The 23,855-nt window shown below is 43.8% G+C and overlaps 1 protein-coding gene across 2 annotated transcripts; it reads right to left on the reverse strand.

Annotated features, from left to right (window-relative positions):
* Window positions 1-1,002: 1,002 nt before the first annotated feature.
* LOC106561301 (alpha-mannosidase 2x) lies at window positions 1,003-23,071 on the reverse strand. 2 transcript variants are annotated; one of them, XM_014125100.3, is made up of 22 exons: window positions 22,808-23,071; window positions 20,564-20,699; window positions 16,837-17,094; window positions 16,483-16,627; window positions 15,006-15,177; window positions 13,847-13,974; window positions 13,394-13,567; window positions 12,911-13,097; window positions 11,579-11,756; window positions 11,297-11,499; window positions 10,915-11,097; window positions 10,529-10,643; window positions 8,721-8,791; window positions 8,472-8,637; window positions 8,076-8,312; window positions 7,670-7,792; window positions 5,996-6,244; window positions 5,772-5,913; window positions 4,883-5,016; window positions 4,049-4,243; window positions 3,816-3,929; window positions 1,003-3,566 (listed from the first exon to the last, which is right to left on the reverse strand). In XM_014125100.3, the coding sequence occupies exons 1-22, from the start codon at window positions 22,849-22,851 to the stop codon at window positions 3,414-3,416; spliced, it is 3,507 nt and encodes a 1,168-aa protein (XP_013980575.1). In that variant the 5' UTR covers window positions 22,852-23,071; the 3' UTR covers window positions 1,003-3,413. The 2 variants fall into 2 exon arrangements, with proteins under 2 accessions (XP_013980575.1, XP_013980576.1); XM_014125101.3 differs by having other exon boundaries at window positions 20,564-22,150.
* Between the last annotated feature and the right edge of the window lie 784 nt (window positions 23,072-23,855).

Here is a 23,855-nt window from a genome sequence, read left to right on the forward strand (position 1 = left end):
GTGTTGTGTGACAAAACTGCACATTTTAGAGTGGCCTTTTGTCCCCAGCACAAGGTGCACCTGTGTAATGATCATGCGGTTTAATCTGCTTCCAAATATGCCACACCTAATGGATTATCTTGACAAAGTAAAAATGCTCACTAACAGGGATGTAAACAAATGTGTTCACAACATTGAGAAATAAGCTTTTTGTGCATACAGAAAATGTATTTTATTTCAGCTCATGAAACAGGTTGCATTTATATTTTTGTTCAGTGTAGTTTTTCCAAAAGTGTCTAATCTGATTACAATATTTTTGATGATAAACTGATTATGTATTCCCCAACCCTGCCCTTTAGGGATCCCTCTCACTTTGTCCTTGGTCTAGTTCTGGTTTGAATCCCCTTTTCTGTTGTAGTTTTCCTCCACGTGCAGTCTCCTGCTTGACTGTCTGAATAATTTAGTATTGTTACCCTTAAACACCCTCCTCTTTGTGAGATAGAGGGGAGAAATCTCTCTGCCACAGTCATTTCTGCCTCCCAAAAGGGTGATCTCAAAAGCACTTGAGCCTGTGCAGCCCATAGCTGCTGGGGTCCTTTGGCCTGGCTGGCTGTCCACAGAGATTGTCTGTCCTCACCCTCAGTGTGGATGACCAATACAACTGTCTGATACCCAGGGCTCATGTGGGTCCTCATTTACAAAACGCATTCAGTTGTGTAAATCACAAAAACTTTAAATTGATAAATTACCCATTTTCATTCAACATTAAATAAATTGAGCATTTTCATTTCAAGTTCAATGTATTGAAATATAAAAATCGCAGCTTGGTGAGTATTTAAAACCTCTATAAGACAGACGAACAGCATAGCTCACCACTGATGCTTGTGCTTGTCCCACAAACTAACTTAGTGCTGCCCCCTACTGCCCACTTCAACAACTTAGTAGCTAAAAAAAACAAGTTAATAAAAAGGTGTTAACATAAAGGGTTAGTGATAAGAGACAAATATGCAGTGGCTAAACATACCAAGTATCATATTTGATCTTTATTCTGACTGCATCGCGTCTGCATTTTTCTTCTATGCATCTTTATTTAAACACACATCCAGGAAGAAACAAATAAAATAAAGAAATTAGTCCTTCATAAACTCCATCTTAAAAAAAGTCCTACAACAAATATCACATACAAAAGACAAGACTACAGAGGGACTGGGACACATACAGAGACAGTAGGAGAGTGGGAAGAAAGGGACAATAGGGGGGAGTGCCGTATTAGAAACAGAGGTAGTGTCATGACATATAGCTAGAGGGAAAATGCAATCCGAAAAGAGTGCGGAAGTGCTGATAATGAAAAGTGATGCAGGCTACATTGGTAGTCTGGTGGTCCAGTCTGTTGATACATACAACCAACTCCTCTCTGTTTCTTTGTTCTCATACCAAAGATGGTATGACATCAATAGAGGAGTTGGCCACAGCACATCCGCTGTATGGGGCCAGGCTAGTACCTGAGCATTGTAGAGTGAAATGTTGGACTGTAGTGTTCTGAGTGAGGAGTGTAAAACAGAACACAGCAGGGTGAAAAAAATATTTGGATAGTAGGATGGTCTAAAAGATGGTAGAGGAGAAACATATAGTGAGAAACGGCAGAGATGACTGATAAACAGTGTATCTGCCATTACTGATGTAAGCTACTGATGTTTAGCCTTCCACACCAAAGGCAGAAATGAATCATAGACAGGTACCTTAACCCCACCAGGATCAAGGCTATAGCGATGTTTTATGATGAAAGCTGATTAAAAAAAATACCATGTTTGCGCCAGTAAACTCACTGTCAAAGTCAGACCTGAAGGATCCCTGTTTGTTTGTTCAACGGACCATGTCTCCACATCATCATGAAGGGAAGGTTGAACCACGATCCTGCCTTTAAAAACAGGGTCTCCATGCCTGGCTTTGAAAGCCATATGCTCCAACCCCACTACACAGACTCACTAATGATGATTAACAGTACAGTGATATGAACAGACACCTTGTCCCTGATACTGCACTCTGGATCTTACTACTCCTCTGGCATACTGTATCTTCACAGAAGTTTCCACATCAATATACATACCAATGTGTCATGTTAAATATGAGGTATTGTCATCACAGTAGTTTCTTCTACTGCATACAGTATAGTACACACCACCATTCGTCCATCGAATGGCGTACACACACAAAGAACAGGAGCACAGGAATGGCTTTAGGAGCATTTAAATACAAACATAACTTAAATTCCATCACAGGTCCTCCACAGCCAACTCATCGGGACATGATAGCTTTGAGAGGCTCACATAACAGTTTGAAAGTCTTCAGACCATCTACAAGCAAGGGGGGATTGAAAGGATAGCAGGCCGTACAGTCATGCAATAGGGAGATAATGATGACTAAAAACAAAAGTAGCGTGGGGATTGGTATTTCCTTAGAGAGACCTAATCCCCAGCCTGGTAGTGACTACAGAGTGACTGACTCTGCTTGACATACAGTACCTTACAGAGCCATAGCCTCAGCTCCTCTACTGCAGAGATAGAGAGCAAACATTCACACTGGTAGTACACAACTGCATTCAGTCTGTCAATGCAGTCAATAAAAGTTCAATGAGCAGTGATGAGCTCGTAATGGAGTTAACAGTTCTCTAGTCTGCAGCGGGTGGATAGGCTCCATAGTAGAAGGAAAACAATTACCCAAACTAACCGCATTCATGTGCTTGTCGGAACAAGGAAAATCAAAAATGTTCGACTTGCCAATTGGTTGAAAGCGGCACGTGTATAACTACAACCAGAGTTTCCTAGTTTTGACTAGCACGTGAACGTGGCAAAAATAAAGCGTTTACAAATTGCACTCGGTCGCCATTCCAAGGTCCTTATACATGTGATATTTACATTCATTAGTTAGTCTAGGATGGGATTTTTTATTTTAAGAAAACAAATAAAGTTCATTTAAAAACTGAAAGAAAATGATGTTTCCACTAACTTGACATTACTACTGCAATGCAAAGGCAGAAGATCACCAGTATCTGTTCTGTGATAAAGACATCACCTTTATTATCACAAGCACAAAAACTAAATCACCAAAGGTTTCTGATTCTCTGAGATAGATTGGAGACAGCCACTGTGTGTGACAGCCATCAGCCCCCTGCAGTTATAGTCTAGTCATGGTGGACACCTGCTCTTCCAAGCTGACTTTACAGTTCAGGGTGTGTGTGGTGAAGTGTGGAGTGGTATAGTGTAGAGTGGTGTAGTGTACTGTGTGTTGTATACACAGGTTGGACCAGGAAGCCCCAGCTTGGCCACCCCTCTGTTCACTGGGAGGCAGTCTTCCTATAGACTAGAACAGACAAAACCAGGTGGGACCAGGCCTGGCCTGGCCGTGTCTGGTCTGATGTGTTTATCTGAGCCTGGCTAGCGCAGTTTGAGCCTGAAGGCTGAGATCTCCATGGGCTCCAAGCTGATGGAGGAGTCATTGGCCAGAGGGGGGCTGGAGTACATCAGGGACAGAGACACAGGCTGCAGCAGCTGGAGGTCCAGGTTACGGAACAGAGAAGACACACCCAGCTGGAGGAACAGACAAGGAGAGAGAGCGAGAGATGGATACAGTTTGTGAAAGAGAGTAGGAGGTAGAAAGAGTGTGTATGAGAGAACAATTTGTCCAGTCACTCCTCATGTCTAACACAGAGAATAATCTTTCCAGACTGCTAGAATGACTCCCACTGCAGTGCTGTATGTGTCTCTGCAACACACTGAACTATCGCCCCAGTTGTGTCTGTGGTGATCCATGTGTGTGTGTTGTTGAGGACCACTGACCTGTCCCTTGGAAGTGGTACAGTTGAATCCGGGGTTGGGGGTCTCCAGGTCACAGTCCAGACCCTTCCGATGCAGGATGAGGGCTGTGTAGGGAGACGGGGAGTGGGTGTCCTGCTACAAGTCACACAAACATATTAGCATCAATGGTTTGTACACAGAACCCTACCTGTATTATATCTTCCAGTATATTGACGTTCCACAAACAGGACAATTACTTCTTCACTTCTAGTTACCTGGTGCTGGACGCTGCGCAGGTTGAGCACGTGGAAGTCACAGGGCAGGGCCCCCATAAGGGGCGTGAAGGTATGCAAGGGAGGGATGCCACGCTTCTTGGGCAGCACAGGCAGCGCCAACACCTCGTGGTTGAGGATGGCCGAGGTCATGTGACTAAGTAGGGAGGGGAAGCTGGTTGGTCTGCTGTCCACCACCTGGGAGGCAGGAAGACAGGTTTCAACACAGGTCAAATCTGATAACTAACCCCGTCCCACCATGCTTAGCTTCAACAGTCAACACAGCAGGGAAACTGCAGAGCTGAAAACAATTATTTGCATTTTAAGCGCATATCCAATTCCAGGATTTCTTGCAATGCTGCTACGACAGGCTTTTTAGCTATAGGGTACAGGGCAGCTAAACACAGGTTAAACTAGAAGGTAAGAACAGCTATAACACAGATTACATAGACAGACGGCCACGACTGGGTATCTAGTGACCTCACTGTTGCCGTGGCAACGTTACCTCGTGAGCTCCGCCTCTCAGGGCGAAGGAGACGAGAGAGTGAAACATGGAGGAGAGTTTGGCAAAGAAGCCATCATGCTGAGTGCAATGGAGCATGAGACAGAGGTGACAAAAATAAATGGAGGGGGGTGACAAATAAAGAACAGAGACATGGGTTAAAGAGCGCAGCATGAGAGATTAAGACATTTGAGACACACTGAGAAGTAGTCCCGGCTCACCCACTGTTTCCCCTCAGACTAGATTGTGTTAATTTGCTTGAATATGACCCCTATAAACTAAATCCAGGTAGCTCCAGTAACTAACTCCCATCTGAGGATTTTAGACTGGCTGACCTTGTTGCCAGTGGACCTCCTCTCCAGTAGGAGGCGGAAGCGGTTGGCTGTCTTCTTGTTGTCCTTCAGGCCCTGGCCCAGGCCACGGTTATCATCCTGCATCAGCCGCCGGTCCAGAATCACCTCCAACTGGCCTGAGGGAGGGAAAAGCAGAGACATGCATATATAGCTCCATCATAGAGATCGATAGGGGACTCTAGATACGGGATAGAACCCGTTTTAGCATGGAAATTGTCATTGAGGACTTCCACCATGTTAAAGTAGTCAACTAGGTGGGGATTCCTATGGGTTGGGAGCGACCAGCCAATAAAATCAGAGCATTGTCTTCTTCAAATTGAGTTGCCTATAGTTTGCAAATGGCTTTAAGCTATATCACCACCATCTAGTGGCCACAATAAATAAATGACAATATTTGGTTCAGGACTCCAGCACTTTTTCCCCCAACACAAACACAGAAGAGAATGTACTACTTTAAAATAGAGATAGTCTCAATGGCACTGCCAAAAATGGTGGATAAATGAAGATAGTTCACTCAGGCCGTTTACCATTGGAAAAGAATGTTGGTCTACTTAACTGGGTGTCTCCCATAGACACCAATGCAATACCAGTAAGGTCTGGTCTACTTAGTTAATTGACTTTCATTGAACCAGATACCATAATGGCACAGATACAAAGATGAGTCCTCCGTCTATCTCTCTGAGCGCCATAGAATTAAACATAGATAACATTGCAAAGGCAAACAGCAGAGAAGTCACCACATTTCAGTAAATAAAAGGAAAAACTGCTACCAGTCCCTCTTAATGAAAACTTCTTTAGAGAGATAAGAGATAAAAAACTTCAGGAACACTAAGGTGTTAAGAAAAATAACGTATGAATTGTCTCTCCCTACCACTCTCTAGGCTGGTCACGCCCAGGGCCTGGGCAGAGTGCAGGGTGAGGCGGAGATGGCTGTCCTGGATGTAGGCCTGGCTGGGCATGGGGTAGAAGTTGGCTTGCAGAGGGAGCTTCAGGAAGTGGCGCCGGGGCTGCATCTGTGGAAAAATTACAGTATTGAAGGACATGTTGAAGCCAAAGGTCAGACACTCAAGTGTAAAGTGTGCGTTGTGGTCTGACTTGGAATCCGTTGAGGTCTGTGTAGAAGGTGTCGTCATTCTGGATGTCCGTGACCAGACGCATGGCCAGCTCTTTGTTAGACTGTTCTCTGATGTCCACCATGGTGGTGACATCCAGGGACAGACCGTCCACACCTGGCACATTGTGTATGCGAATGGTCTGTTGGAAGTGCTGGTACATAGCCACTACCTCAGAGAAGAGAGGGCCCTCCACCACACGCACCACCGGAGGCTCCTTCTGACTGTAGGGCTGAGAGACAGAGAGACAGTGTTTCTGTAATGGATTGAGGCAGGGTAGACTGATCCTAAAACATTATACAGTTAAAAAATATGTTTTATTGTCACATACACCAGATAAGTACAGTAAAATGTGTTGATGTACAGGGTCAGCCATAATAGTATGACGCCTCCGGAGCAAATTAGGGTTAAGTGCCTTGCTCAAGGGCACAGACAGCTCCAACTGCTCTTAAATGCAAGTAAAACTAAATGCATGCTCTTCAACCGATCGCTGCCTGCACCTGCCCGCCCGTCCAGCATCACTACTCTGGACGGTTCTGACTTAGAATATGTGGACAACTACAAATACCTACGTGTCTGGTTAGACTGTAAACTCTCCTTCCAGACTCACATTAAACATCTCCAATCCAAAATGAAATCTAGAATCGAGTTCCTATTTCGCAACAAATCATCCTTCACTCACGCTGCCAAACATACCCTCGTAAAACTGACCATCCTGCCGATCCTCGACTTTGGCGATGTCTTTTACAAAATAGCCTCCAACACCCTACTCAACCAATTGGATGATGTCTATCACAGTGCCATCCGTTTTGTCACCAAAGCCCCATGTACTACCCACCACTGCGACCTGTATGCTCTCGTTGGCTGGCCCTCACTTCATACTCATCGCCAAACCCACTGGCTCCAGGTCATCTACAAGTCTCTGCTAGGTAAAGCCCCGCATTATCTCAGCTCACTGGTCACCGTAACACGCGCTCCAGCAGGTATATCTCACTGGTCACCCCCAAAGCCAATTCTTCCTTTGGCCGCCTCTCCTTCCAGTTCTCTGCTGCCAATGACTGGAACGAACTGCAAAAATCTCTGAAGCTGGAGACTCTTACCTCCCTCACTAACTTTAAGCATCAGCAGTCAGAGCAGCTCACAGATCACTGCACCTGTACATAGCTCATCTGTAAATAACCCATCCAATCTACCTCATCCCCATACTGTATTTATTTATTTATGTATATATCTTGCTCTTTTGCGCCCGTGTCTCAACTTGCATATTCATCTTCTGCACATCCTACCATTCCAGTGTTTAATTGCTATATTGTAATTAATTTGCCACCATAGCCTATTTATTGCCTTACCTCTCTTATCCTACCTCATTTGCACATGCTGTATATAGTTTTTCTACTGTATTATTGTGTGTAACTCTGTGTTGTTGTATGTGTCAAACTGCTTTGCTTTATCTTGGCCAGGTCACAGTTGCAAATGAGAACTTGTTCTCAACTAGCCTACCTGGTTAAATAAAGGTGAAATCATTTTTTATTTTTAAAAGACAGATTTTTCACCTCGGGCATTTGAACCAGCAGCCTTTCGGTTACTGGCCCAACACGCTAACCGCTAGGCTACCTAACGCTCTAGGACAGATGGGGGGGATTGGCAGCTAGCTCACCTTAGCCTTCCCATCAGGCAGGAAAAGGTAAGCCCCGCTCTTGTCCTTTGAGGACCGAGTGCCGTACGTCACAAACTGGATCTGAACCTTGACCTCCTGGGGGTCGTCTTTACGATGGATACTCTGATGGACCAAGCGAGAGAGACAGAGAATTATACATTACACTTCAACCAAATGAGTCTGTGCTGCCCATTTGGAATTCAGCAAATGATCAACGGCCTTGGGCTAATTTTAGTCACAGCGTTTAAGCTGACTTCCAAATCAGTCAATCTGTTAGAGACAAAGAATAGTCAGTGGCTGCATCCGCAATGGCATCCTAGGGCTCTGGCCAAAAATAGTGCACCACATAGGAAACGGGGCCACAAACGGTGCTATTTGGGCCACAAGCCTCTTCCCCTCCACATACCTCCAGCAGGCCAGTGGTTCCAGAGAAGCCCAGTGTAAGGGACTGGGTGGAGATGTAGAAGAGCTGTGGGTCTGCTGTCTGGGAGCGCAATGGGAGGGGGTCCACGGCGTGGGCAGTCTGCCCCTGACCAGTCAGCCTCAGCAGGGTCTCAGAGCGCAGCGTCATGGGGGTGTCAGCAGAGTCATACAGGTGGAACACAGCCAGGCCCAGGGCAGGCAGACGCACCATGAAGGAGGCCTGCAGACAGGCGAGAACACAGTTAAACACACACACGGCAGACACTCATGCTACACATAATATATCAATGCATCTGTCAACTGAAGTACCACACAATGTACATTAAATAGTCACTGAGAGCACCACAAATTAAACCAGCAACCATACACACACACACACCTGGAAGCCCTCTGCGCTCATCTGGCTAGCAGAGCTCCACTGGGCACTGAGCTGTACAGGGAGGGTCTGTCCATCCTCTGTGAGCACCCGGACCCGGACAGAGTTCACCAACACTGTCACCACACACAGCCTGTCCTGCTCCACTGGGTTGAACAGCACCAGGTACCTAACAGAAAGAGACAGGGGGAGATCAGTCAAACACTCCACCCATGAGAGACTGTACTGAGGGAGAGGGGAAGAGGGGGTTACCTAGGTCCTGATTGGTCCAGTTCGATAAGGGTGCGCTGGGGCAGGGAGTCTTGGGTGGCACGCCCATCATCCTATAGTCACAAACACAGAAGTGTACAGTGCCTTCAGAAAGTATTCACACCCTTTGACTGTTTCCACATTTTGTTGAGTTACAGCCTGAATTTAAAATGGATTAAATGGAGATTGTGTCACTGGCACACACACACACACACACACCTGCATAATGTCAAAGCGGAATTATATTTTCAGAAATTAATAAAAAATTAAAAGCTGAAATGCCTTGTGTCAGTAAGTATTCAACCCCTTTGACATGGCAAGCCTAAATAAATTCAGGAGTAAACAGTTGCGTAACATGTCGCATAACAAGTTGCATGGAGTTGTGTTTCACATTACTTTTTAATGACTACCTCATCTCTGTACCCCACACATACAATTATCTGTAAGGTCACTCAGTCGAGCAGTGAATGTCAAAGATAGACTTAACCACAAAGACAAGGGAGGTTTTCCAATGCTTCGCAAAGAAGGAAAGCTATTGGTAGATGGGTAAAAACAAAAAAGTCAATATTGAATATCCCTTTGAGTATGGTGCCGTTATTAATTACACTTTGGATGATGAATCAATACAGCCAGTCACTACAAAGACACACGCGTCCTTCCTAACTCAGTTGCAGGAGACAAAGGAAACCACTCAGGGATTTTCCCATGAGGCCAGTGGTGACTTTAAAACAGCGACAGAGTTCAATGGCTGTCATAGGAGAAAACTGAGTCTGGACCAACAACATTGGAGTTACTCCACAACGCAAACCTAAACGACAGAGTGAAAAGAAGGAAGCCTGTACAGAATACAATTATTCCGAACCATGCATCCTGTTTGCAATAAGGCAGTAAAGTACAACTGCAAAAAATGCAACAAAGAAATTAACTTCATCTTGAATAAAAAGCGTTACGTTTGGGACAAATCCAACAACGCAACACTGAGTACCACTTCATATTTTCAAGCATGGTGGTGACTGCATCATGTTGTGGGTATGCTTGTCATCTGCCACAGAGTTTTTTTTTTTATAAAAAGAAATGGAATAGAGCTAAGCACAGGCAAAACCCTAGAGGAAAACCTGGTTCAGTCTGCTTTCCACCAGACACTGGGAGACAAATTCAACATTCAGCAGGACAATAACCTAAAACACAAGGCCAAATATACACTATAGTTTCTTACCAAGACAACATTTAATGTTCCTGAGTGGCCTACTTACAGTTTTGACTTAAATATGCTTCGCAATCTATGGCAAAACTTGAAAATGTCTATCTAGCAATGACCAACAACCAATTTGACAGAGCTTGAAGAATGTTTCAAAGAATAATGTGCATATATTGTAAAATCCAGGTGTGCAAAGCTCTTAGAGACTAACCCATAAAGACTCATAGCTGTAATCGCTGCCAAAGGGGATTCTAACATTGACTCAGGGGTGTGAATAGTTATGTAAATGAGATATTACATTTTCAATAAATTTGCTAAAAACATGTTTTCACTTTGTCATTATGGGATATTGTGTGTAGATGGGTGAGAAAATGTGGAATAAGTCAAGGGGTATGATTCCTTTCTGAAGGCACTGTATATGAGAGTCAGAAATGCACTTATTGCTTGTTACTAGACTAGAGAAGCACTGAGTAAGAGTAGATCACAACTTGATATACAGTCAACAACAAGGAATCATATGGGAAATTAACATACAAAAGAAGCTGAGCTTATGCAAGTTATTTTAACACTGCAATGCATTGTTAGAGCTCCATGTCTCCCTGTCGTCCCTTACCGTCTCTAGGAAGGGTTCTGTCTGGTAGAAGCGATACACGTCCTTGTTTTTCATTACCAGAAAGTGGGCTGCGTTAATGATTACTCTCTTCAGGCCCTGCAGGGAGCGCAGTAACCTAAAGGAAAGACAAAAGGACCAATGAGACGTTATCCTAGTATTCTTGAATGGCCACTTAGCCTCGTCTCTTTTCTCTGTTCCTTCTGAACCATTCAACTGAGTTGGAGACTTAAGTGTAAAATGGCTGTATTTTTCTTTTGAGACCAGTGGTCACAAAGGCAGGGATGTAGAAAGAAAAAAAGAAACTACTGAATACTTTTTCGTATAAAAGTTTTTAAAGTTGAAAAAGATACTTCTATCTCTATTCTGTGTCTCTCTTAGCAACTGACCTGTTGCCGTAGTCGATGACCACGTTCTCCTTGGCGGTGCCTGTGATGGCATCATGATGCTGGAACAGGGCGACGGTGCGCCTGGCGTCCGTCAGCAGAGTGTAATCTGACGTGGGGTAGCGGCCTTCCATTCCCGCATGGCGAGCATGGGCCACAGCCAGACTGAACAGGATCTCTGCACCTCTGTGGAACAACACAGAGGAACAAATTAACAAAGACAAGAGAACGTTTTGCGATTGTTCCTAACTTTGACAGTGTGCAGACAGGTCTCCATCTCCAATGATTTTTCTTTTGAAACCTACACACATGTAGCTAACATTGTTGAATTAAGGACTGAGTGTAAGGCGCAAATGCCAACCTGCTGTTTTACATCTGGCCTTACCTGAGATGGGACTCCAGCACCCGGTCCATGCTCTTGTAGAAGGGCCGGGAGGTGTAATAGCCGCTCCAGTAGTGGTCCTCTCGGTCTGCGTACGCAAAGAAGTCCCCGCTCAGCACAGGGTATTCTGGGGGTCTGACACCCTGGGGCACACCGTTGGCCTTGTAAACCGCGGTGAAGTAGTCGGTCAGGGTCCCAAACTGGGCCTGGAGAACACAGGACCATAAAGGTGAGACATTACATTTCAGACATTTTAGAATTAATCAAATATCAAAACGAACATACCTGCACGTGCATCTCAGAGTGAGAGTTCATGTAGTCAAAGAGTCTCTGGTAGTTGAGGTACTGCTGGTCCCACTCCAGGGCCTTGTCGTAGCGGAAGTCATCTCCCAGCGGAATCAGAACCACCTTACTGCGGAACAGCTTGGACTTCTTACGGTACTGATCCAAGAGCAGGTGGGCCCTGGAGTGGAGAGAGTGACTCAGGTCACAGTAGGGCTGGCACTGTAAGTGTATAATCGTGTAACTTACCATTATGGATGAAGACTGTCAAGAAAATGCAATTGTCTTCAAGTTTATTTTATTTTATCTACTTCATTTTCAAGACGACAAACTTTACCCAAAAGCAGTAAACTAAAAGTAATCCCGGCTCACATGTAACAGCCGATATAAGGAGAGAGGACAGAAAATAGGAGAGACTAGAGAAGACACAATCATTTTGTGTTGTGGAACAAGCAGCTGACTGAAGAAGGGATGGCCGGCATTCAACAATACAAGACATGCAGTTGAGTCAGTTTCCACAGTAACATGGACTCTTCATAATGTGAAGACACTTTGTTCCTCCTTCTTTCAGCAAAGTGTTGTAGCAAACAAGTATCATGAAATACACGCACCCAATTGCTTACCAAAAACCAAGCACACCGACTTGACCACTGCTTGCTTTAGAATATAGAAATGATTGACAATAGCAACATCTGTCTATTTACCTTCGTCAAAGCATATTTTAATGAAAAGAAGAAAGCTTGCAAGCAGTGTGGGGAAATGTCTTCTTTTGAAACGCATTACATATTCAATAGTCTCCTAGTTATGTAGTCCTGTGTGGCTCAGTTGGTAGAGAATGGCGCTTGCAATGCCAGAGATGTGGGTTTGATTCCCACGGGGGACCAGTACGGGGAAAAATAACAAATGTATTGACTCACTACTGTAAGTTGCTCTGGATAAGTGCGTCTGCTAAATGACTAAAATGTCAATGTAAATGAGTGTGTGCATCCCAGCGCAATGCCAGTGTTACAGGGCAATAGATGACTGACATGACCTTAGAAAATGGAGGATAAAAAGAGGAGCTTTAATGGAAAAGGGCAATCAATAGCTTTCAGTGAGAGAGCTATTTTCCATTAGACTCTCTCAGGAATGTGTGCTTTGGAAAGTTCCATGAAGCGTTTTTTTTCTACACAAAACTATTCATTGATAAGCAAGTCGCAGTGAAGGTCTACAAAGCCGGTTGCATATTTCCATGTTTCTCTGCACCCACACTCCCTGCTCTACTGCAGAGGTCTGACATCTCCCCCCTAGCAGTGTGGCGGTCAAGGCCGGTGGGAGGCTCTCTGCTGGGCTCACCTTTCTGCCACGTTGGCCTCCACCACGGCCCGCGGAGGAACCTTCCAGGGACAGTTGACCCGGCCGCCCGGCAGCCTCTTGAAGTCAAACTGGCAGCAGATCTTGGGGTCAGGTCCACAGGTGTGTGGCACGTCATAACTGTAGAAGGGCATCATGTGGCAGAAGATGTCCGTGCCCGACTCTTGGTCTGGCAACACAAAAAAAAGGAAGATTTTTACATTTTTATTTTGGGGTTTGTGTGAATTCAAAACTACAATGCAAATACAAGCAAGGAACAAACAACTGTTAGTGTTCTTAGTCCAAACTATAAATTGGCCACTTGTGACATTTACAACATTTCCCTCATCCTCAATTTGAATTTGAATTTGAAAGGCCATCCAGAGTGGCAGCACTCATTGGAAATCTGCATTCCAGAGAAATAAGCACATTATGGTGTAAATAGATGAGATTGGTCTGCTGCCACGAAAACAGCCAGCAACTGACCCCAGGACTGCCTCCACATGAACTCCAGGCTGCGGCTGGAGGCGAAGTGCTTCTTGATGGAGTAGTGGACCCTCTGGATGAGCATGCTGGTCAGGTTGGCCCTTTTCAGCAAGTAGGCCATGGTGGCACTGTGGCCAAAGGGGTCCACCGCCCAACCCGACTGTGGGGTCACACCTACAGTAGGGCACATCACAGGAGGGTTACCATCATGGAGAATACAACAAAGCATGGTGCACAGTTTCTATGTCATAATGGAACTCCTACTGCAACAGGACTATGACCGAAGTCATACAGGATTTCACACAATACGCGCAAAGGTGTCGTTGCAACGTTATCCACTCAGTGTTTGAATTATTTTAACTTTCCAATGCTTCTGCTTCCAACATCACAGTGGGCAAAACCCCTTGCATGAATAAGAGAAGGCATCTCGGAGAGGGGAAGCGTGTTGCTTACCCACGTTCTTCTCCAGCCACTGATGGCCCTCTATGAGCTGGTCAATCATGGCGAAGTAGTGAACATTGGCCTCATCAGTCATAACCCAACCTCCGGTCACCATCTCCAGCTGCCCTCCCAGGATTAGCCTGCGACAGGAGTTAAGACATCCACCCAGTAGAGACATGAGGAAAATTCTGTATTGTTGGGAAAGGATCCATAAGTAAGTCTACACCTGCCTGTTGTTTATGAAGTAAGTGACAAATACAATTTGAAAAGCAAACGCTTACTTGGAGCCACTGCGTCAACCAAATAACCAGCTATTTTAGAAGCATCTGGTCTCTCTGCCAAGGGAGATGTGGCGCTTATTAGCTAATTATTGTAGATCACGCTGCTAATGTTGCCTGGCAGGTTGTTTACACTGAGAGAAGAGATACTGAAAAGACACTGTTTTGCTAGTTGGGTAGACATTCACAGCTGGGCGAGTTCCTGCTTACATAAAACTTCATAGTAATTCCATTGGTCAACAACTCCATTTTTGAATCCAAACAGGTCCAATGCTTACACTATAAAAATGATATTAGATTCTGTTTTCTTATTTGTTCCTGCCTTTCTGTGGTGAGATACCTACACCATGTCTTACCGTCTTCCCTGAGCTACGGGCCATGGCACAAGCCATGGTTTCTTTGTCCCTCTCTCTCTCTGACCATGCTTAGAATAATGCCTTATAATGCTTTGTACCTTAACATTATACAAGGCATAAGCTTATCATTCATTTTCTAATTAAATACACCTGTATTTAGAATTCCATTCTCAGACATTTCTTCATTGCCTATTACTATAACTCAACTATAGTCTCTTGCAAATTGCTATTTATCTTATGGAGTCACATTTTAATAGGCTAATTGCTTAGTCTTATTACAAGTCGCATGTGAGGTATTTATAATTTCACACACATATATACACACACACACACACACACATATATATATACACACTGTATTACGACACTACAACAACTGAATTTTTATCTACCAAGACTGCCACTATTGACTCTTCCCTATGTGGGCAATCCTCAACGGACGGCTTAAATACTTTAGGGAAGAACTAACAGTGGCAGACTTCAATTGTGTTGTAGTAAGATGTTTGAGAGCTAGTGCTGTGACTGTGAGATCCGCACTTGCGCATGGCTTCCTGCTTGTGCATGTCGGCGCTCTCCCACCACTTGGCGAAGAAGGAGATCTCAGACCAAATGAACTTCCTGCGTGGGTCCTCAGTCAGCTTGACCAGCATGTTGTTGAAGATGTGCTGCGTCTGATCTGTGTAGTACTTATCAAACGTCTTGATCCAGCCTGTCGAGACAGGAGATCACAGCACAGAGGTGATGAGCACAACAACCCAGATCAGGAGGAACACGGTCATCTTCAGTTTGACTGGCACGGACACCGCAGCAAAACAATTTAAAATAAATGGGAATCCCTTATTGGAAAAGTTCAAGTAATAGGCTACCTCCCCATTTCAAAACATTTGTGTCTATGAAATATAACCCAGGACCTTGGTTTGAGGGTAGGTCAGTTTCAGACATAAATAGAAGATGAACAATAAAGAGTGAATCTACCATCGACCCCCCTAGCAGACAGTACAGTACTATTTCCTAACATGTATTTTGGATTTTGCCATGATAAGGAGGGGTAAAAGCAGGTCAGTGGTACAGTACCAAACATAGCAGTGAAGTTTTACAAATAACTCCCGGTTTATTATTTAAACAGAACAGTAACAATAAACCACCTTGAATGTATTGTCAGAGGCTGAGAAACAAGCAGACTATGAATCTCTCAGAAGAGAAGTTGATAACTCTACAATACATAAACAGAGCAGCCTAGCACTAACTAATCTATAGAGCAATATGCTCACTGTAGACTAAACCATAGGAGTCCACACCACTGGATGCACAGACTGGTAGAAGGTAGATCAACCAAATAGACTAAAGGACTGACAGTGAAAGGGGCCTTTTAACGTTGCGTTGTCTGCAGGACTGACTTGGTGCCAGTCCTGCGGTTTGACCTACTTCCCTTTACCTGCAGTCTTGTTAAACCTTAAAAGCTCTGGCTTTTTTTGGATTCGCTGACAACAGTCTCAGTGGTCTCTCATAGCTCTCCACAGACCCAGGACAAGCTGTGAACATTTACTCAGTGACACCTTGGTAAAGAGCAAAGTCTATCCTAATTAAAATGGAGCCATAATGAATGGCTATTCGTGCTACTGAATTACAAAACTTCAAGGTTTCTTCCACGGTCAACAAGTCAATAACTGTCAAGTTAGCTAGCTGGACTTGCATTGGCTATAAAGAAATCTAATGGAACTGTCGGTCTCTGGCTAAAATCAAATCTTGTGCTAATACACAGCCGTTCTAATCTAAAAATAACTAAGACGTTGGAATTCTAATGTCATTGTGTCACTCAATTTGTCAATCCAGTCATTTGTTTAATATTGCAGATAATAACTCAATCAAGGTTTCGTTTTTTGCTTAGTATATATAAAAAAAGTCGAAAAAAATAAATATTTTATTCACTTTTTTGTTTCCTTAGAAATTGGCCTTCCTTCGTCTTTTGCTACAATGTGCCCTGAAAGAACGCAGTTTTAGAGCCATGTCTCACCTGGGTCGTTGTGGGAGTGAGGGACCACAAACACCTGCAGCGGTTCATTGTCCCATGCCTCAGGCTCATAGGTGATCTCAAAGCCCTGCTTCCACACACCCCCGTCCACATTGTCAAACTTCAACAGGGAGTATATGTCTAGCATCTGGAAGGCAACAGACCAAAGTTAGCTAAACTTAACTCTGCTTTGCGTTTAGAACAGAGGCAAATCACATGATATCTGTAAACCCCTCACCTTAAACCTGCCACATAGACAAGAGACAGCATGTTAACAATTACACACACGCGCCTACTGATGGCCAACAGAACAACAGAGTTCCTCCGAGACCAGACAGTCCCTGGAGAGCTGGTCACCTGCAGGTCGGTATGTCCGTGGCGGCCCTGGGCGAACTGGCAGTCCTGGGGCTTGACGGAGAGGAAGGTGGGGTGTCCGTCAAAGGGCAGGACCCAGGAACCATTGGCACTGCGGAAGGGCAGCTGTCCGCTGGGGGGGACAGCGCCAGTGTCGGTCAGCTCCAGAACAGAGTCCTTGATGTGGCTGATGATCTGGTGGTTCTCCTCCAGTAGCTGCTCCAGCTGTTCTATGCGGTTCTGCAGAACAGAGATTTGGCTCTAGAACGCAGGAGGAAAAGGACCCGGGGGGAAAAAAAAAAATGGGGATGAACGTCACAGGAGGTCCTAAACAGGACTAGCTAGCCTATATGGATGGATGGATTTTTGCACCAACTACCAGGCACTGAATCGATGCGCGCACACACACACAGGACTCTACCCACACATACTTACACGCATACTAACACCATCACACTCCCTGCTGCTACTAGCTATCCTTTTGCCTATTCACTTTACACCTACCTACAGTTGCAGTCAAAAGCTTGGGCAAACATACTCATTCAAGGGGTTTTTATTTTTACTGTTTTCTACATTGTAGAATAATAGTGAAGACATACAAACTATGAAATAACATATGGAATCATGATGTAACCAAAAGAGTGTTAAACATATTCTTCAAAGTATCCACCCTTTGCCTTGATGACAGCTTTGCACACTCTTGGCATTCTCTCAACCAGCTTCATGAGGAATGTTTTCCCAGACAGTCTTGAAGGAGTTCCCACATACGCTGAGCACTTGGCTGCTTTTCCTTCACTCTGCTGTCCAACTCATCCCAAACCATCTCAATTGGGTTGAGGTTAGGTGATTATGGAGGCCAGGTCATCTGATGGAGCACTCCATAACACTCCTTCTTGGTCAAATAGCCCTTACAAAGCCTGGAGATGTGTTATGGGTCAATGTCCTGTTGAAAATCAAATGATAGTGGGACTAAGCGCAAACCAGATGGGATGGCATATTGCTGTAGAATGCTGTGGTAGTCATGCCAGTTAAGAGTGCCTTGAATTCTAAATAAATCACTGACAGTGTCACCAGCAAAGCACCCCCACACCACCTCCTCCATGCTTCACGGTGGGAACCACATATGCGGAGATCATTCGTTCACCTACTCAACGTCTCACAAAGACACAGCGGTTGAAAACAAAAATTTAGACTCAGGCCAAAGGACAGATTTCCACTGGTCTAATGTCCATTGCTTGTGTTTCTTGGCCCAAGAAAGTCTCTTCTTATTGGTGTCCTTTAGTAGTGGTTTCTTTGCTGCAATTCAACCATGAAGGCCTGATTCCCGCAGTCTCCTCTGAACAGTTGATGTTGAGATGTGTCTGTTACTTGAACTCTGTGAGATGCAATCTGAGGTGCAGTTAACTGCCGATTTCTGAGACTGGTAACTCTATTGAACTTATCTTCTGCAGCAGAGGTAACTGGGTCTTCCTTTCCTGTGGCAGTCCTCATGAGAGCCAGTTTCATCATAGCACTTGATGTTTTTTACGACTGTACTTGAAGAAACTTTCAAAGTTCTTGAAATTTTCCAGATTGACTGACCTAATGGACTGTCATTTCTCTTTGCTTATTTGAGCTGTTTTTGCTATAATATGGACTTGGTCTTTACCAAATAGGGCTATATATTGTATACCACCCCTACCTTGTCACAACAAAACTGATTGGCTCAAACGCATTAAGGAAAGAAATTCCACAAATGTTGTTTTAACAAGCCACACCTGTTAATTGAAATGCATTCCAGGTGACTACCTCATGAAGCTGGTTGAGAGAATGCCAAGCATGTGCAAATCTGTCATCAAGGCAAAGGGTGGCAGTACAAACCATTTTTTTTTTTTAAATGCATGAAATGAAATGTATGCATTCACTACTGTAAGTCGCTCTGGATAAGAGCGTCTGCTAAATGACTAAAATGTAAATGTGGCTACTTTGAAGAATATAAAATATATTTAGATTTGTTCAACACTTTTTTGGTTGCAACTTCATTCCATATGTGTTATTTCATAGTTTAGATGTCTTCACTATTATTCTACAAAGTAGAAGATAGTAAAAATAAAGAAAAACCCTGGAATGAGTAGGTGTGTCCAAACTTTTGACTGGTACTGTATGTGTACATAGTTACCTATGTACACATACAGTAAGCATTTCACTGCTAGTGTACAGGTGTACACTAAGCATGTGAAAAAAATGTTTTATTGTTTTATTTGACACTACTTCACCATTACCAAAGGAAATACTGTTGTTGTGAAAATGCAAGTCCTTGTTCACTCAAGCTGTAGCAAATAGATAAATGAATGAATAAAATCAAACAAAAGTACACTGAACAAAAATATAAAAACGCAACATGTACAGTGTTGGTCCCATTTTCATTGAGCTGAAATAAAACATTCCAGAAATGTTCCATACACACTAAAAGCTCTCAAATTTTGTGCACACATTTGTTTGTGAGCATTTTTCCTTTGCCAAGATAATCCATCTACCTGACAGGTGTGGCATATCAAAAAGCCAGTTAAATGGCACGATCATTACACAGGTGCACCTTGTGCTGGGGACAATAAAAGGCCACTCTAAAATGTGCACTTTTGTCACATGCCACAGATGTCTCAAGTTTTGAGATAGTGTGCAATTGGCATGCTGACTGCAGGAATGACCACCAGAGCTGTTGCCAAAGAATTGAATATTCATTTGTTTTGCAGTATTTTCTGTAGAGCTGTCAATGTGGCAGTTGGCATGAATATAATCCATAAATATACACAACACAAATATAAAATGCAACATGTAACAATTTGAAATCGAAAGTTAATTTCCCTACCATAAGCCGCCTACAGTGTTATTTTAGAGAGTTTGTCAGGCCACGTGTATGGCGTCGTGTGGGCAAGCGGTTTGCATATGTCAACATTGTGAACAGAGTGCCCCATGGTGTCGCTGGGGTTATGGTAGGGTGGCGATTTGAATGCACAGAAATACCTTCCTGAGGCCCATTGTGAGGCCCATTTTTTTTTTTTTAAGGTATCTGTGACTAACCGATGCATATCTGTATTCCCAGTCATGTGAAATCTGTAAATTAGGACCCAATGAATTTATTTCAATTGACCGATTTCCTCATATGACCTGTAACTCAGTAAAATCTTTGAAATTGTTGCATTTATACATTTGTGTTCTCTATATTTATGGATTCTATTCAAGCCAACTTACACATCGACAGCTCTTCAAAAAAAATACTGCAAAACAAGTTTGGGGTAACATGACTAAAATCGTGTGAATAACAATCAAATCCAGCCCTCATTATACACACTGTTGCTGGACCAGGTCTGTAAACATAATCAATCACAAAGCTTTGCTTCTGCGAAGCAGTTCAGCTGTGGTGGCTGGGCCGCGACTCTACACAAGGTGTGTTTATGAAAATAACTAACTGACTGCCTCTCAGGTTACAGTACAAAATAAACATATAGATTATGAATTACTCAAACACGTGTGCATCTCACCAATTAATTTTCTTAACATTTGTTAATTACAGCTTTGATGTAACTCAATATCAAAGGAAAGTTCACAAAACTGTTTCGAAGGTACTGCCTCTGGCTTTTAACGCCACAGTGAGATGTATCACAACAACATGTTGTTTGATTGCAGACAAGGATTTAGAGAATAACAAGCTAAATAACAAGCGATGCTATGTCTATAGGTAATGTCTTACCCTTGGGAAGTTCCCACCGCCGTTCTGTCGACTTGCAGGGTCGTGTTGGACCCTGTCCAACATCAGATACAGGGAAAATACGGCCACACAGAATATGGCTCCTCCACATACCGTCACCTGCTTTTTCAGCTTCATCCTTGAGCCCATAGAAAGGAGAGAAAAAAACAACCTCGACTTGTAGTATTTACCCCCAAGACAGAGGGAAAGGGTCCTCAGTGGGGACAGAGTGGAGCGCAGTCCATGGAGAGCAAAAAGTGCCCGGCTGGACCAGTGTCAGCAATGGTTCCCTTCCAACCTTGCCTGTGCTCCCCTAGACCTCCATTCACCAGAGCAGTCAGGGGCGGAACGTTTGGCAGAGGAGGGGGATGTAGGGGTGTAGAAGCGGTGAGGGACACAGGGTACTTAAATCAGCAGTAGCTGGCAAACAGTCTGTCAGCTAGGGCCAAACCACAGCCTCCGCCGGGCTCCTTCAAAGTGGCCCTTGTGCTCAACCATCCAAACCTTTGAGATTGCGGAGGAGAACCCCCCCCACACCCCCCACAAAAACAAGCTCTAAACAGCAGGGGCTCAAACAGGAAACCTACTGTCTCTGCAACATGGTGTGTGTCTGTGTGCATATATGTGTGTGCGCGATCCTTTGGTCCAGTCCAACTCCCAGGGCTGCGTCTAATCCTTCAGCACAGCCAGAGTCCCATTTCGCTCAGTTGGCCACCAGGGCAAAGCCATAACAGTAAGCACAGGGCTGCAGTGGTGCAGAGAAACAGGGCTGAATGAGAGAGGGACTTGGCTACAGGTACCAGCAGCTTTTTAGATAGCCTTTTTCGCTTGGCTTACCGCACATCAGGACTTTGAATGCGACAAATGTCACTGCGATGCGCTCTGTGACAAAGCCGATGCATACCAACAGTGACAAAAAAATAAAAGAGGTGGAGTTCCATTGGTCACGTTTGCACGATGTTTAAATTATGTCCTAGGGTCCTTTTCTGAAGCCAGTGTGATAATCTCAGTTTAACGAGACATGGCAAAAAAAAAACGAATGTAATTCTGCTTTCCAGGCAACAGAATAATGCTTGTTAGCACTCAGTAACAGGCTGAATGTAAGTTTGTGGGAGAGAGAGAGTCACAGACAGATGATAAGTAAAGGTATACCAAAAAACAAAAACCAAGCTGAGCACAGTGGCCTGGATTTCAGAGCGCTAGCTAAAACAGGTGTTCCTTCTTCCCTCAGCGTGCAAATCCTGTATGATCTTAATCCTTTCAACTCTCAGGATGTCAGTGATTTAGCCTTGCCAAGGGGATTTTGGATGATAAAACCCAACACTTGCTTAGGCTGGCTGCAAAACAACTAAATGGGTCCCAATTCAAAAATGATTTGTTGGGCCATCTGTGCATGATGATGACTCAAACTCCCATAGCATGGAAATGACAGGCTCCAGAGTGATATTAGCAGTGCCAAACTAATATGCTTTATGCTTTTAATACAAATGGAGATGATTTAGCCACTGACTGCTGATTCCCCTTCATCAATACTGAGATGATGGAAACCAATGTTGGTAAATATCCTTGTTTGTGGAAAAGTATAGTAACCTGTGAATGAAAACAGCAGCAATCAGTGAAGTGGAATAAAGCTCAATAAGTCATGATTTCCCAGTGTGTGGGTTAACGTTAGTGTAAGGTGTGGAGCAGCAAGAACATGACAACAAGCAAACCAGTATCAATATATCAAGATCTAGCTAGTTATAATCATTGTCTATTGTAATCATTTAAAATCAGTTAGCTAGTTAAGTCCTAACAGAAAATCAGTGCACCAGCTACCTAAATTAGCTAGTCAAAGCTCGGCTGTCATTCAATTTCAATTGAGTTAGCTAGCTATGTCGCTCAAGGGATCAATCAGATATCATTCAGACACCACAAAACGTGATTATTGCAGTCATGTCTGACGTTGGTAGTCTGCTAGCTAGATAGCTGCTAGAATGACAGGTTGACGTTTCTGTCTGTTACCATAACTTATCCTGTTAGTCAGCTAGCTAGCAGGTAAAGTTAACAAGCTTGCCATCTTTCTTCAGCAAGCCTTCAGTTATTGAAGTTTGCACATTCTTCTCTAACCGACACTTAAGTGCTGGACACAATCCCTCGCTAAAACGCTGTAACGTTTACTAGCTAGTCACATGGCTACACAACCAGTTAGCTAGCATTAGCCTAGCTGGCGTCAGCTAGCTAAGTGTCAAAGAAATGATAACCTACCAGTCAGAGTTGAATCCTCCCGAATAGCTGTTGTAGGGAAACATTAAGAATGGCCGTTACATGATGCCCGTGCACGGTTATCCATAGCTACGGAATGGTTTGTTCTCTGTTTCACCGTCAGCCCGTTTGGATATGTGTGTCAGTGTGGGGGCTACTCTGGTAAAGCTTTTAGCCTAGTTACGTTAGCGCAATTCAGAACAGCAAAGCTTTGTGGGATGTAGCACTAGCTAGCTACTCAACCAGAGGAGCAGCGCACTAGCCCAGGGGTATTCAACATGGGGTCCGCGAGGTACTGCAGGGGTACTGCTCAATATTAAGACAAATAAGGTCATAAAAGAGATTATAAAAAATATATATTGTAATTTTCTACTGTAGGTAGCTATGTAAACATATATTTGTTCCACTTCAAAAAAATAATATATATATTTTATTTTTTTGAAGTGGAACAAATATGTTTACATAGCTACCTACAGTAGAAAATATGATAATATATATATTTTATAATCTCTTTTTATGACCTTATTTGTCTTAATATTGAGCAAATTACACTCACTGGAGTATCTTAAATAGGCGTTGAAAAAGCACATGCAAGTACCAGCAGTGGCAAGTACCGCTAGCTGCTGGTAAACTAAGCTGTCTTGACTTGGACATACTTTTTTGCCAACACATGGCTAACCTTTGTTTAACTAGGCAAGTCAGTTAAGAACAAATTCTTATTTTCAATGACCGCCTAGGAACAGTGGGTTAACTGCCTTGTTCAGGGGCAGAACGACAGATTTTTACCTTGTCAGCTTGGGGATTCGATCTTGCAACACTAACCGCTAGGCTACCTGCCACCCCAATAGACCCATGTGGACCCGACAATGGCTTAGCATAGTTTATAGCATATTTATTTTATGCTAATAAGGTGAATTTATTGACTTATAGAAGGCCTAGCCAACATACAAAGACCAATTCATTAACTAGAAGAGCAACTTGGCTGATAAACATCATTTTTTGGTCATTCGGATCCAATCGAGTCTGGTCTAGACCCGGTCCTGTTAGGGTA

The sequence above is a fragment of the Salmo salar genome, chromosome 10 (genome assembly GCF_965601325.2).
Source record: "Salmo salar chromosome 10, fSalSal1, whole genome shotgun sequence".
Classification (NCBI taxonomy): domain Eukaryota; kingdom Metazoa; phylum Chordata; class Actinopteri; order Salmoniformes; family Salmonidae; genus Salmo; species Salmo salar.